The sequence below is a fragment of the Macaca mulatta genome, chromosome 12 (genome assembly GCF_049350105.2).
Source record: "Macaca mulatta isolate MMU2019108-1 chromosome 12, T2T-MMU8v2.0, whole genome shotgun sequence".
Taxonomy (NCBI): domain Eukaryota; kingdom Metazoa; phylum Chordata; class Mammalia; order Primates; family Cercopithecidae; genus Macaca; species Macaca mulatta.
In genome coordinates, this window is record NC_133417.1 from 100,803,751 (window position 1) to 100,819,488 (window position 15,738).

A 15,738-nucleotide genomic window follows, 5' to 3' on the forward strand; every position below is an offset into this window, starting at 1 on the left:
CTAATATTCAACTATTATAATATTAATAAGAGAAGGAAGTGATTACTCATATTTAATTTTACTAGTTAAGTAATTTTTTTAATACTGTAAAAGTTTGCTACCTAAAATTGTTAGAAGGAACACAGATAAATCTACTGATTATTTAATAAAGACCATTTATGAGAAAAAATTTTTCTTACATTATGATTATCCCATTATCAATGGAAAATGAGTCAGAAGGTAATCCAGCAATATTCCAAGTTCGAATTGTCACAGCTTCTCCCAGGGTACCCATAAGAGAGCAATCATCTGAGCAGGGGATATCTCTTCCTTTGCACAAAGTTGTCCACTCTTTAGTTTGGTTCTTTAGAATATACACAGAAAGATAAAGAAATGAGACTAGAGGTTATCAAAAGCATGCTTTATAATTCCTCAATTTACACTGTATTCATTGAGTCAACAAACCATTGTGGAAACTCTACCTCAAAAATGGTTTGTGTCTCTCAGATTCTTATTTCAAATAAAATTCTAATTGAGAAGGTCAGCTATGTACTCAACATATTCAATATTAAGATAAAGTCTAGATTAAGCACTTAAGTCACAATTTTGTATCTGGAAAAAATGATTACCAATTGTTATTATAAAGATTCATTTTCAAAGCTACTCCTATCAAATTACCAATCACATTTTTCACAGAAGTTGGAAACAGTATTCTAAAATTCATATGTAACCAATAAAGAGCCCGAATAGCCAAAGCTATCCTTAGCAGAAAGAACAAAGCCAGAGGCATCACATTATCTGACGTTGAACTATACTACAAGGCTCCAATAACCAAAACAGCATGATACTGGTACAAAAACATAGACCAATGGAACAGTATAGAGAGCACAGAAATAAAGCTGTACACCTACAAGCATCTGATCTTTGACACAGTAGACAAAAATAAGTAATGGGGAAAGGACCCCCTATTCAATAAATGGTGCTAGGATAACTGGCTAGCCATATGCAGAGGACTGAAATTGGACCCCTTCATTACACCATACACAAAAATCAACTCAAGATGAAATAAAGACTTAAATGTAAAACCTAAAACTATAAAACCTTAGAAGAAAACCTAGGAAATACCATTCTAGACATAGGCCCTGGCAAAGATTTAATGGCAAGGATGCCAAAAACAGTTGCAACAAAAACAAAAATTGACAAATAGGACCTAATTAAACTAAAGAGCTTCTTCAGCAAAATAAACTATCAGCAGAGTAAACAGACAAACTACAGAATGGGGAGAAATATTTGCAAACTATGCATCTGACAAAGGTCTATATATCTAGAATCTATAAAGAACTTAAACAAATTAACAAGCAAATAAAACAACCCCATTAAAAAGTAGGCAAAGGACACGAACAGACACTTCTCAACAGAAGACATACATGCAGTCACAAGGATATGAAAAAATGCTGAACATCACTAGTCAGAGAAATATAAATCCAAACCACAATGAGATACCATCTCACAGCAATCAGAATGGCTTTTGTTAAAAGTGAAAAAACAACAGATGCTGGCAAGGTCGCAGAGAAACGGGACTGCTTATACACAGCTGGTGGGAATGTAAATTAGTTCAGCCATTGTGCAGAGCAGTGTGGTGATTTCTCAAAGAACCCAGAACTATTATTCAACCCAGCAACCCCATTACTGGGTATACGCCCAAAGAAATATAAATTGTTCTACCATGAAAACACATGCATGCTGTGATGGTTAATACTGAGTGTCAACTTGATTGGATTGAAGGATGCAAAGTATTGATCCTGGGTGTGTCTCTGAGGATGTTGTCAAAGGAGATTAACATTTGAGTCAGTCGGCTGGGAAAGGCAGACCCACCCTTAATCTGGGTAGGCACCATCTAATCCACTGCCAACAGAGCCAGGATATAAAGCAGGCAGAAAAAAGTGAAAAGGCTAGACTGGCTTAGCCTTTCAGCCTACATCTTTCTCCCATGCTGGATGTTTCCTGCCCTCAAACGTCAGACTCCAAGTTCTTCAGTTTTGGAACTCAGACTGGCTTTCTCCCTCCTCAGCTTGCAGACGGCCTATCGTGGGACCTTGTGATCCTGTGAATTAATACTACTTAATAAACTCCCATATATATACACACACACATATGTGTGTATTTATCCTATTAGTTCTGTCCTTTTAGAGAATCCTATTAGTTCTGTTCCTCTAGTAGTTAATACCACTTAACAAACTCATATATATATGTATATATATCCTATTAGTTCTGTCCCTCTAGAGAATCCTGATAGATATGTGTATGTTCATCGCAGCACTATTCACAATAGCGAAAACATAGAATCAACTCAAATGGTACATATACACCGTGGAATACTATGCAGCCATAAAAAGAGTAAGATCATGTCCTCTGCAGCAACATGGATGGAACTAGAGGCCATTAACCTAAGCAAACTAATGCAGGAAAAGAAAACCAAATACTGCATGTTCTCACTTATAAGTGGGAGCTAAATGATGAGAAGGCATGGACACAAAGAAGGGAGCAATAGACACTGGGGCCTACTTGAGGGTGGAGGGTGGGAGAAGGGTGAAGATTGAAAAACTACCTACTAGATACTATACTTATCACCTGGGTGATGACATAATTTGTACACCAAACCCTGGGGACACACAATTTACTTATGTAAAAAACCTGCACATGTACCCCTGAACCTAAAAGTTTTTTTTTTTTTTTTTTAAAAAAAAAAAAAAGCTTCACTTTACAAAGTAGTTGGGACCACCACATTTTTTCTAAGTATTTTCTTTATGTTACAAATATCTAGCACATACAATATTATAGTAGAAAAGTAAATCCATTTTGAACCAGTAGGAGAGATGGAAAACATTTACTTCTGACTCACATGCCTTGTCAGTGGCTACGGCAAGGCATTTCAGTGCCAGTAAGGATCAGGGTACATACTGCAGTTTGTGAGACTCTACCTGGAGGACAGTCTGTAGGATGCACAGGAACCCAGGAGGGGTACTACAAGCCAAGGTTTGTGTTCAGAAAGTCAGAAGTCAACATCCAAGTTGAGTTTATAAATCAAAGATTTCAGAAATGGTGAAAGACAGAACTGGAGAGAAAGGAGTTAGGAGAAGGCAAGGGGAAGGTGGGTATGTATGGTACTGGTGCCAGCCTCTGGGTTGATGAGGGTGCTGGGTTCTCAAAGGTGGCGCTGGCTGAGAGGCCATGCTGGGCATTGCCATCTCCCTCAGGCTCCTGCTGAGTAGGTTGGACCAACATTCCTTGAGGTTTGCACAAGAAAGGGCATCACAGTTTTGGGGGACTTGATGACATTCATGACCTTGATAAGCCTGTTAATATTATGTAGAATTCCCCACAACTGGATCTGTATGATGTTCCATCATAATTCAGGTTATGCATCTTTGGCAGAAATATCACAGAAATCATGTGCTCTTCTCATTGCATCCATCAGATGGCACACAATTTCAAATTGTTCATTTACTGATGACACTAATTTTTATCACTTGATTAAAGTGTTGTCTGCCAGGCTTCTGTGTCATAATTATATGAGCTTATGTGTGATTATAGATTCTTCAGATGGTGGGATGCAACGCAAAGACACTCAGATAAATGAAAGGCAGAACTCTGTTAGTTATAGCTCCAAATGAGAGAAGGCTGCACACAGGGCCACACAGGGTGTTGTCAGGAGACAGAGTAGCATCAAGCCAGAGCTGTGGGAGTTAGTTTATATGTGGTAAATGGGATGGAATTAGCTGGGTTTCACAGGTTTCCTGGGGACTGGGTATTTTGAATCATTCTGTGGTTGCAAGGAAGAAGGGGCTGTCCTTGGTATCTGGGGGCCTTTGGAAGCTATCTATTGTAACCCAGGAGTGTTCGAGCCTAATAAAGAAAATGGCTGGGGTGAGGGCTTAGCAAACTACTTACGAGAAAGAATTCTGAGTTTTTAACTATTATTTAAAATGGTTAAGACAGCATTTGTGAAATATTATATTATAACCTCCCCACTGTTAAATTGCTCTTTTCCATATTCCATATTCCTTTTGCAGGTAATAAGCATTCTGTAGGGAGATATTTTGCAACCATGAAAATGCCCTGTTTTTGTCAAACATTCAATTTTTTCATTATTAATTTATGTCAGCATAGATTCATCTTTTTCATATTTTATCCAATGAGTTATAATACATTCCTGCCACTATTTATTGTGATGCTGAAATTGTTCAAGTTTGGACAGTGGGAACACTCTTAAGCTAAATTCTGTGTCCTTTTGACATAGCCCCATCCTTCTCTGGGTACCTCCTTACTCAAAAAAGACATTTCAGTTTTATCTTATAGTGAAGTCCAAGATAGCCACAGATAATCTTCCTCCTTTAAGCTCAGCTGACTAGCAACCATAATTCCATCTGCAAAGTCCCTTTGCCATGTAACGTGGCATAGTTACAGGTATAACACTTGGAGGTGAAGATCATAGGGGCCCAAATTCTCCCTATCATAAGTACTTAATAAATATCGCCTGGCTATTTGATTTGGTTGTTGATACAAGGAACAGATGGTAAAGCTATGTAGGGAGGAGGGACAGATAGCATTTCCAGTTTGAGTTGTATACACAGTTGCTTCTGGCATGTTTTATTTTTTATTTATTTATTTATTTTAATTTTATTTTGAGATGGAATCTCACTCTGTCACCCAGGCTGGAGTGCAGTGGCAAGATTTTGGCTCACTGCAACCTCTGCCTCCTGGGCTCAAGCAATCCTCCCACCTCAGCCTCCAAGTAGGACTGGGACTACAGGCACACACCACCATGCCCGGATAATTTCTTATATTTTTTGTAGAGACAAGGTTGTACTATGTTCCCTAGGCTGGTCTCAAACTCCTGAACTCAAGCAATCTGCCCACCTCAGCCTCCCAAACTGCTGGGATTACAGGTGTAAGCCAGCTCACCCAGCACTACTGGCATGTTTTGTTCTATTTGTTTCCAGGCTGCAGGTTGGCCTACGGACATTTTGGAGAGGTCTGCAAGCTTTCTGGGATCTAGCCTGATGCTGGAGTAGGCATGCTAGCCTGTGACATAGGGAAGAAGTAGAGAAAATAGAAGCAGTATTTTCTGCAGAACGCTCTGTTTAGAGTTGACAGGTATAGTATGTTACCACAGACGAATTCTGGATTAGCAATTTAAGAGGCCTAATTACATGTTTATAAGGGTGTAATATCAGAGAACAACCAAAATGAGCATGGAGGACTCTGAACAAGCATCTCAAAATTCAAGCCAATGGCCTTGGCTGGTAAGCAGGTGATGGTGGATTTGCTGGCATAAGGTCATGATAAAAAAAAAAAAAGGGAGATAGAGAGATGTTAGAAATGGAAAACTGGCCATTAAGAGTGTCATCTTGGTGAAAATACCCAACACCATTAAAATAGTTTCAACTTTGGTTATTGGCAGATAAAGTTCAATTAGAAGGTTCAATAAGGTCATGAAAAAAAAAAGGGGGGAGATAGAGAGATGGTAGAAGTGGAAAACCGGCCATTAAGAGTGTCATCTTGGTGAAAATACCCAACACCATTAAAATAGTTTCAACTTTGGTTATTGGCAGATAAAGTTCAATTAGAAGGTTCAAATTAATTCAAATCCAGGGCTTGTATGTTCTTAACAGCACTGTAGGATTCTGTTTTGGGAATTGGCACAGGCATTGTAATTGAGTGCTGTGGGCCCAGTTACCCTGGAAGAATTGGAGTTTCCTATGTTTTATTTATAAAAAGTGCCAGGAACTCTATAAAAGAGTTGATAAATAATTGATGACTACTCATATTCAAGTTTGGAGGGGAAATGCAGATATTTATTGAGGGCCCTTGATATCTAGAGACTTGAAACCCTTTGATGTCAGAAAAGGACCAAATTTTGTAGGCCTTTTAGTTTGGGTTCCCTGAAGCAGACTGTGGGATGAAGATTCCTATGAGGTGACATGCTGAGGAAAGGATGCAGGAGGAAGCATGACAAGAAGGAGTAGAAGCCAATAAAGGACCAGCCTAAGTTCTGCAGCGGGTGGCCTCATTAGATGCCACAGGGAACCTCCACAGTGTAAGCTATTCCTTGGAGCTGTCCCAACCAGAGGGAAGGGAGAGAGACTCCCATGCTCCCTTCAATTATTCATTAAGGGCTGCTCAAGAGGCAATTATAATCCCAGGCACTTCTTGCTCTCCAAACATTGGGTAAAGTGGGTTCTAGGAACCCAAGGGAAGGCTGACAGAAAGAGCCACAGGTGCTAGTTGTTGAGTGCGAAAGCACACAGAAGCCAGGAAGGGCTCTGGCCAGAGTCCTGATGTTTGCCATCCAACCCTTACACTGAGAACTGAATGAGACAGTTTTGATGGGAAATAAACTGCTCGCTGTTTTGACCTGAGAGAAACAGATAAAAGAGTGAAGATGACAAAATGGGACTCAGAGACTTAATCCACAGGAATTCCTTCCTGTGATGTGAGAGTGACATGAGAGAATTGTTAAGGAAAGTAAAAACTTAGGTTGATCTAGTGAAGCAAGGAAGGAATAAAATTGCCTTCAATCCTTCACAGAGATGAGGTGGCATGGGATGAAGTGACTACTTGAATCAAGGGTTCGGACAGTGAATGAGTTCACAGAAGGCACTCTGAGCTTTGGCATGTCTTGTATCTAAGTTGAATGTGGCTTTGTGTCTGTCAGTAAATTTCCAAAGTCTCAGTTCAGGTGCTTAAGATACCCTTGAAGCATTTGTGTGGTGGTCTGACTAGCAGCCCCCCATTCTGATAGTAGCCAGGTGATGATGGCAAAGTCTGAAGATGCAGTCCCTTGGAGTGAGTCTGTCAGAGGAGGCCTGGTTAGCTCTCCAAGCACTGGGTAAAGTGGATTCTGCTACTGCACGAGGTAGTGCTAATACACTTTCTGCTGAGCTCTGGAATACTAGACAGGAGCCAGTGCAGTCACCGAGGGGTGAGCTCTGAACCAGCAGGGAAAGGTAGGGGTGGCTGAAGCCACTCCTTTTATTGTTCAAAATGTCAATGTAGGAGAGTAGGAAGAGTGCTAAATTAGGATGCAGGTAACCACCAAGTGCTAAAGACAGAAGCACCCACTAGGTGAGGGTTTTAAACATTTAGTTAAAAACACCACCACCAATTAAAGTATAACAGTGGCACCAAGAGTCAACCCTCCTCAGGAGACAGTGTTGAAATTAAATGAGGCTCAACTGAGACCATGTGCAAGCCAATGCTCAGTGAAATTATAAAGCCCTACACAAAGGAGGCTTAATATGTACTATTTCTCGTTTGACACCAAAAACTATTGCCAAACGTTCTGAATTCCTCCCTTCTTTTATTCTCATTATCATCCCTCCCATTTTTTCTTTCAGTTATCTTAATTTTTCTAAATCTCTCTGCCCGCTTTGATAGGGCCATGACCCCGGTTGGATTCCAGTTCCATTTTTCTAAAAAGAGCTGAAGAGTATGCTGGGTCTCTCATTCAGTAAAAACTAAAAAGTGGAAGAGAAAAGCAGGAAGAATAATTAGGATTAACTCCTAGGGTTAGGTGTTGGGCCAGGGAGAAGAAAGAGGCAGAATCAGTCAGAGAGGTGGGAAGCAAGGCAGGGAACGTGGTGTTTGTTTTCTAAGGAACAAAGCCACTTATCAACAGGGTTTTAGGCAGGCTCACCTTTTCCTCCCCTCAAGTTTCATTCTCTGAAAAGATTTTGAAATGGCTTGTTATTGAGACTGATAGGAAACAGCTGATGAAGTACACACACACACACACACTCACACACACACACACACTCACACACATACACACACACACACGCAGAGAGAGAGAGAGAGAGAGAGAGAGAGAGAGAGAGAGAGTCCTGATACCTTTTTACAGTACTTGCTTAGGAACTGAGATTTTATCAGTATAGGGTACCATTTTCCCATTACTTTTAAAAAAAAATTTTTTTATTTTTAATCAGGCGGCCCCAAACTAGAATAGGTTCAGAGACTCCCCATTTTCACATTACATTTTAAAGTAGATATTTTTGTTTTTAAAACAATTAGATTTTTGAAGAGTGTATTACATGGCGCCTTTTGGCTAACCAGCTAATTTATATAATAACTAAAATACACAAGTAGAAATCATGTAAAAATATCTTCCTCACTATACTTATCAAAAAACTGAAACCAAAGTAAAACAAAACCTCGAAGGGTAATACTGGCTGTGATGGGCAGAGGGTCAGGAAGAGATGGAGTAGCGTCCCTTACCTGTCTATAGGTGGATGTGAAGGCTCCGAGGTAAGCAACCACTCCTGAGGAAATGAGGATATCCCCGGTCAAGTTGATGTACAGCTGCCCTAGCTCCAGAGCTGTGTGGCTCCATCGAGTTTTCTCACCTCCAAGGCCTCCAATCAACTGTTCAGCTCGTTCTAATTTTTTGCTGCACAGGTCAACCTCAAAAATAAAAGTGAGCTTTTATCAGTATTTACAAGTACAATAAGTTTAAAATTCTGCAAGATTTTACCCTCAGAAGTAAATTATTATTAATATTATGATATATTTATTATTATTATTATTTTTGAGACAGAGTCTTGCTCTGTGGCCCAGGCTGGAGTGCAGTGGCACAATCTCAGCTCACTGCAAGCTCTGCCTCCCAGGTTCACATCATTCTCCTGTCTCAGCCTCCCAAGTAGCTGGGACTACAGGTGCTTGCCACCACACCCGGGTAATTTTTTTGTATTTTTAGTAGAGACAGGTTTTCACTGTGTTAGCCAGGATGCTCTCGATCTCCTGACCTTGTGATCCACCCGCCTCGGCCTCCCAAAGTGCTGGGACTACAGGAGTGAGCCACCGCGCCTGGCGTAAATTATTAGTTTTAATTAGACTTCTGCCTGGGATTTCCTATATCACTATGATATAGTAAAGTCCATGCTATTTTAGAATTTGTAAATATAAAGTGTCTAATTCATGAAATTAATAATGAATGAATATTTATCACATAATGCAAAGAACAGCTCTATTTAAGGAAATGACATACAGTACAGGATACTGAAAGTTAATTAATAAAGACATTCTTCTGCAAATATAGATGTTTTCCCTCCATTTTAAATATCTAGATGCATTTTATTTTAAATATTCCACAAACGTTTTCCCCTCATTTAACTTATGGTTGATTTTATCATGGTCTTAAAGGTTAAATATTTAAAAGATTTAATAATTTATGATTATTTACAAAGGACAATTTTCAGGTTGTTAAACGGTGTCACTCAGGCACTTGTAATTCAGCTTAAATTACGACATCAATCAATAACTGAGAGCCTATTTGGTACATAAGACTGTCAACCAAATATGATTATATGTAATTAAGCAATGTGATAAAAAAGAGATAATTACGAAGGTGCAAACTTGGTGAAAAGTTATTTCAGTTCACACAATAGCAGTATTCCAGCAGAATATGTGAATTATTTTTATTAAATTTTTAAGTGCCTTAACATCATTATTCTTGGAAGAAGATGAGATTAAATGAAGCTTATCATGATGTTAAAAAATAATTTACATGAAAAGAGAAATTCAACAATCAACAAAAGCAAAGACATTTAGGTTATTCTGGAATAAGAATTTGGCTTATGCTTTTTACTAATGTTACTAACATTTATATTAAGTCAATGATTTTAGATTAAAAGATGCATGATTCTGTATCAGTTTATCTACAGATAGGTTTGAAAAAAGCAAAGCAAATGGTATGTAATTGTAGTATGTGTGATACTTCCTAAATTTAATTTTTTTCCTTTTAATTTTCCCTCTTTAAATGTCTTTTGTCTTTCTAGTTTCTTTCCTCACCTATTCTTCTTTCAACAATGTTTATGATAAACTGAATCAGGTCTTAGACTATGACAAAGTTGCCATCAGAAACTACTAAGTAAAAATATTTTAGCTAAAATTTTGCCTCCAAAAGCACGTTTAATACACATAAATGCATATGTTCATTTCATATTACCGTAAGTTTCTAACATTTTATTATAAAAAATAAATAAAATTTTCAAACATATAGGAGAGTTGAAAAATGTTTAAAGAGGGCAACTGCATAACCATTTATTGATTATATTATTTAAACTAAAACTGATCATTCAAAAATCATGCCATAATAGGTTACACTTCTAAAGATTAGCATAATGTCTTACATTTGTGCAAATATAGAATACAGGATAGATACTATAGAAAGACAAAGTCTGGTGTTCTGGAAAGAGTACAGCTATTACAGTCAGGCTGCCTGAGTTCAGGTCTTAGACTTAATGCTCAGAAGCTGGGTCGACAATGGACAAGTTGCTTGATCTTTCTGTTCTGTACTTTCTTCAAAATGCTACACAATGATTACTTCCCTCAAGAGGTTATTGTGAGAATAAATGGTATAATATGTAATGTTCTTGGAACAACAGGCCCTTGTACATAATAAGCATTCAATAAATGTTGACCGTTATAAAATATTATGACCTTTTTCTGGACCGTAATCAGACTTTAGCAGTTAATTTTTCCAAATGGTATCACTAATTGAGAGTAATATTTTTAGTCTTGAAAACATTTTTAGTAGATACTGTATGGCTCTGAGTATTGAGTTCTAATTTCTGCTCTGCCATACAACCTAAATCACTTAACATTTTGGTTCTCAATTTCCTTACTTGCAAAGTGAAAAATGATTAAATAATCTAGCTCAATATTCTAGTAATCTAAGCTAGACAGACTGGCATATATATATTTTTTTTTTGGAAAAGCCCAGAGAATAAATATTTTCGTTTTCGTGAGCCAAGCAGCAGAATTGAGGATATTTATGTATTACACGGGTACTTATACGGCCACTAATATGTAATTATTTTAAAATGTCAAAACTATTATTAGCTCGTGGGCCATACAAAAACAGGCGAGGGGCAGATGTGGCCTGCGGGCCATAGTTTGCCAATCCCTGACCAGGAAAGAAACAGGACTGGTGTGTTACATGCTAGTATGAACATCATTCTTAGTTACGATAATTGAGAATTTGTCCATCTTTTTCTGTATCAGCACATACCTGGTTTTCCAGGTCAGCCTTCTTTTGTTTATTTAATTCAAGTGTGTCTTGAAGCCTGGCCAGCTTGTCCTGAACTTCCTTAAGGGCTGCCTGCTTCTTTCTAAGACCATCCATGGCAATTTTAAGCTCCCCTTCAGCTGCAGCCAGTTTTATCTTTTTGGGAGCTACTATTTTTGCCACTCTGCAAAAAGTAAAATTGAAAAATTAAATATTCATTTAATATTCCAGTACACTTTCTACCACTGAATTTACTTTTCTAATATCCTTACTGTGACTCAAAACACTTCTTTATGCAAAAATCTAAACTGATTTCTATATTCCATGTTTTATCTAAGAATCATCCAAGCTTGATCCTGGACATAAGAAATGGCCATTAAAATAGACATCAAATATACATAGTGTTTTAAAATAATACTTTTACTCAAAAAAAAAAAACATTTTGCCAGTATGAATTTTGATAACTTTCTGAAAGAAAAGTAGGATATTCAAGTAGAGTATTACAATGTTAGTAGAAGCCTAATTGCAATGACAAAAGTTAGTTTTGATGAGGAAAAAGTGAGGTATCTTTTATCTTTGTCATTTTACTTAAAAAAATCCTCAAATCCTAGAATACATCCTCAACCAAAAACCATTATCCTATAAATATGTATGTGGTAATAAAAGGAATTATATAGGAAAAAGGATGGATCTAAATTCTCTCCCTAGTATCTGGAAAATGGAGTCAGTCATGTTATTTAACAAACATTAAATGAATCATTAACTAATATATCATGGTCTGAAACATATATAGCACTACTATATATGTAGAATGATTAAAATTGGATATAAGTTTGAAAAACATCCTGTGACAGTTGTTTTTTTGAAAAAACAATAATTACTCTGCTTTGTGTATGATATAACCGGTTCTCATATAATCACCAAAAAAGACTCCTTATTTCACAATAATACATATTATGCCAGCAGTTTTTAAAGTGTGGTCCAAGGACCCCTGGGGATCTTGACAACACTTGCCCCTTTAGGGAGCTCATAAGGTCTTCCCTTGTCCAACTAAACCTCTGTGTGATGGTGGATTTTCTTTAATTGCAATCAAAACAACATATTGCAACAGAATGAGCGAAGAAGCAGATTTTGGTGTCTGGCTATCTTACATTAGACCACACATTAAAGAGACTTGTAAAGGTATAATAAAATATCACTCTTATCATTGTTTTTTCTTCTATTTTTTAAAGAAAAACATATGAATTTATAAAAAATAAAAATAAGTCACTTATATTAACACGTAACATTTTTATTGCTTTTCAAAATGAATTAACAAACACTTTAAAAATTTTCCATTTTAATTTCTAATATGGTAAATAAACAAAAATCTTTTTGGGGTCTTCAATACTTTTAAGAGTATAAACGGTTCCTGAGTCCAAAAAGTTTAAGAACCACTGTATTATACTATTAGTTGGCATAATCTTGCCTCCAGTAAATATGCAAACACAAAGTAGATTCAGACAGGATTTTCCAAGGAGCCTCTCTCACTTACATAACTTTTAAATTTCATATTGTCTAACTGACCAAAAGTGAAGATAAAACATACTAGCCGGGTTTCTTTGTATCAGCACTTACTTATCGTATGAATCCATTGCTATGACCCACTTGCACAGACCTTCGGCCGCTGTAGAAGCATTTCTGATTTTTTCTGGTACAAAATCTGGATTTGGAATATAATTTTTTCTTATGATATTCATATAAGCTGGAGGAATATTGTCCTTGTCATATTCATGAAGTGACTGTAGAAACCTCATGTCACCAAGAAGTCTCTTAGCTGGGCCCCAGAAATCCTCAATTTTTTTCCCTGAACCTGTTGGGTCAGGGATTTTGTCAGCTTTGATTCCTTTCAAGATGCATATAGCTTCCATAACAAGCTTGACACCAGCAGGAGGACTCTTCATGGATTTTACCACTGTAATATCCTTGAAATAACAACATGTTAATTATTTTAAAAGACACGTTTGTTTACACAGTAATTGTAATTGGTTCCTATTTTCAAACTAAGCATACAGAAACTCATTGTGTTCACTGGGTAGAAACGGTGACAGTAATAGAACTGCACTGACACTCTTCTCCCGAGTCCCACCCAAAAGTTTAGCCAAAATTCTCTGCACTATTTTAAAAATCAACCTTCATCTTTCTAAATTTATAAAACACATTATTTTACGTATCCCTCCCAAAAAATTACTGACAAAATTAACACAATACTTTATCACATGCTCTATAAGATGCATCCCAATGACAAGAGTGTCTAAATATGAAAAAGGTACCCCTTAGAACCAAAATATAATCTCAAGTCTTATGCCTTTGTTAATTACTGTAGTGCAAAGATGTATGAAGTTCTTGAAATAACTGTTGCTTTACGGTAAGTTATAACATCTAGCAGCTTTCTTCCATTTCAAAGGTGTTTTTGCATGCACATGCATTTCTTTTTCAGGTCAATTAGGGAATTCTTTTGCCAATTTCAAAATGATTTCAGCTTCATTAAATTTGCAGGCTAATTCAGAGAGACAAACTAGACTAGAACACAATGCTAATTTCTTTCTTGGGCTGTGATGACATCTATCCTAGAAAGTGTATGGCGAAGCTCTTACCTGTGCAGTAAGAGTATCAAGGGCAGCCAACGCTGACTCTAATATTGGCAAGGCACCTGCCAGGTCAGCATCACACTCATCTTTGATGGCTTTGGAAGCCATAGCTTGTTCGTTTGCTATTGTTTCATCAGCTTTCACTATTTTTTCAGTTTTGGCAACTTCTACAGACTCTTTCTCAATCATTATCATCATTTCATCAACCTCTTTGCTAGCAACTTTTAATTGAGGTTGTAGTGCCTCCAACTCCATCTGCATTGTGGCTACTTGAGATGAAGCAGAATCCAGTTTCTCCAAACCCACTTCATATCTCTTTTTCATTTTCATTACTTCACTGAAAGGAAATAGATAAAACAAAGTTAATCATGAGGCTCTGCATCCTACATTAAGGAAAAACCTAAGTGTTTTTGAGCTTGCTAGGCTTTTTCAAGACATAACTACAGGAGTGGTCTAAAAGATTTTCATATATATGACAATCTGTCAAAACATGAAACCTAGAACATTGGATTTGTGCACGATTAAGAGCAGACAGCATGTTTTATTCATTTTTGTGTTTTCAGTACCTATACGTTATCAAGGCATACAACAGAAATTCAAAAGAATAAATGCACTGGAGATGAGGCAAGGAGTATCCTATATCAAAATGAATGATGTACCTCTAAAGTTGGTAAGTTGATTCCAGCAACACTACTGCTGCTTTAAACCTTTTTATGATCACTTATTTTAAACACATTTCAGTGCTCAAAATATATTACTCTAAATGTTTCCAAACGTGAAAAAATGATTTTAACATGTATTATACATCTTGAAAGAGAGATTTGTTTTATTAAAAGTAACAAATAGAGCAGATCATAAAGCTCAATACCCTGTTTGGTGCAAAACGATTACAAAGTAATAACACATGATTAGAAATAATGTAATACTTTAGCATGTTTTAAAAGTTAAATATTGTAATGTGTTTAAAAATTTAATCTGCATTTATTTGCAAATATATATGAATTTCTCTCTAAAGAAAACTCTTCTTTATAATTTCATTTTAAAATACTTGATATACCATAATGTCTCCAAGTAAAAAAAGGACATGCTTTTAAAATCCCCTTCAAAAAATAGACTGGAGTAGTAAGGAACTGGCTTGAGCTGGAAAAGGTAACCTGGAGAACACCGAAAGGATTGCAATTTTTGTTTTAAAAAAATTCATAAGTTAGAGCATGCCATGTTTTTGTCACATGTCAAATTCCGTCTGAGCAAAGTATTCGGGAGTAATGGGCACAGAGGGCACCTGGGCACAGAGGGCGCCAAGCGTATGGCACTGTATTATTGTGAGTCTCGTTTCAGCTGAAACCTTGTGCAACGAGCATGGGGAAGGTCTCATTCCTGCCAGCCTGAGACAGTTTCAATTTTGTGGCTAATCCCAAGTGACGCTTTGCTAGCTTAACCACAGATTTCCTGCCAGGTAACCTGAAAACTTTCTTCTAGGTTACAGCACTACCTTGCTATTGGGACCTGAAGGCTTTAGCTATTATGGGAATAATCATCATAGGGTAGGAATTCTAGTTGAGGTAAAGGAGAAATTAGTATCTTTTTTTTTTTTTCATTTGCAAGGAATTTTGAAAAGAAAAAATTTGAAAATGGAAAATTTGAAAGGCAAATAAGAATATTTGAAAATACCTTAAAAACTATGACTCTTTCAACCTGTAAGTTTGAACTTATAACCTCGTAACTTTAAAACTTATAACCAATAAGTTTAAACTCTTCCTATAAGTTTGTATCTCGTTTTTATAATCCTTCTTTTTGTTAGGGTGGCCTTACTATTGTGAGTGCACAGTCAAACAAAAGCCACGAGTGATATCCAAAATTTAATCAATCTCCAAGAGCTTTTGATCCTCCTGGATAAGAAAATATGAAAAACAGCAAGATTCCATTATGTTAAAGATCATAAGCTCGACACAGGAAGACAATTATCTTGAGAGCCAAAGAAATAATGAATTCCAGCCAAGCTATGCAGCAGTCACGGTGGGCGCTACAGATTTCACTAGGTAGTTGACAAACTCCTAAAGG

General features: G+C 36.9%; 1 protein-coding gene across 1 annotated transcript in view; it reads right to left on the reverse strand.

Moving 5' to 3' along the window:
* The window catches only part of DNAH7 (dynein axonemal heavy chain 7), a 340,765-nt gene that overhangs the window by 102,853 nt on the left and 222,174 nt on the right, over positions 1-15,738 (reverse strand). The window contains exons 43-47 of the mRNA XM_015131765.3: positions 13,684-14,014; positions 12,665-13,011; positions 11,051-11,231; positions 8,257-8,442; positions 180-343 (exon numbers count right to left, since the gene is read on the reverse strand). Of these exons, the coding sequence (XP_014987251.2) occupies positions 180-343; positions 8,257-8,442; positions 11,051-11,231; positions 12,665-13,011; positions 13,684-14,014 (1,209 nt within the window). The remainder of the gene's footprint in view (positions 1-179; positions 344-8,256; positions 8,443-11,050; positions 11,232-12,664; positions 13,012-13,683; positions 14,015-15,738) is intronic.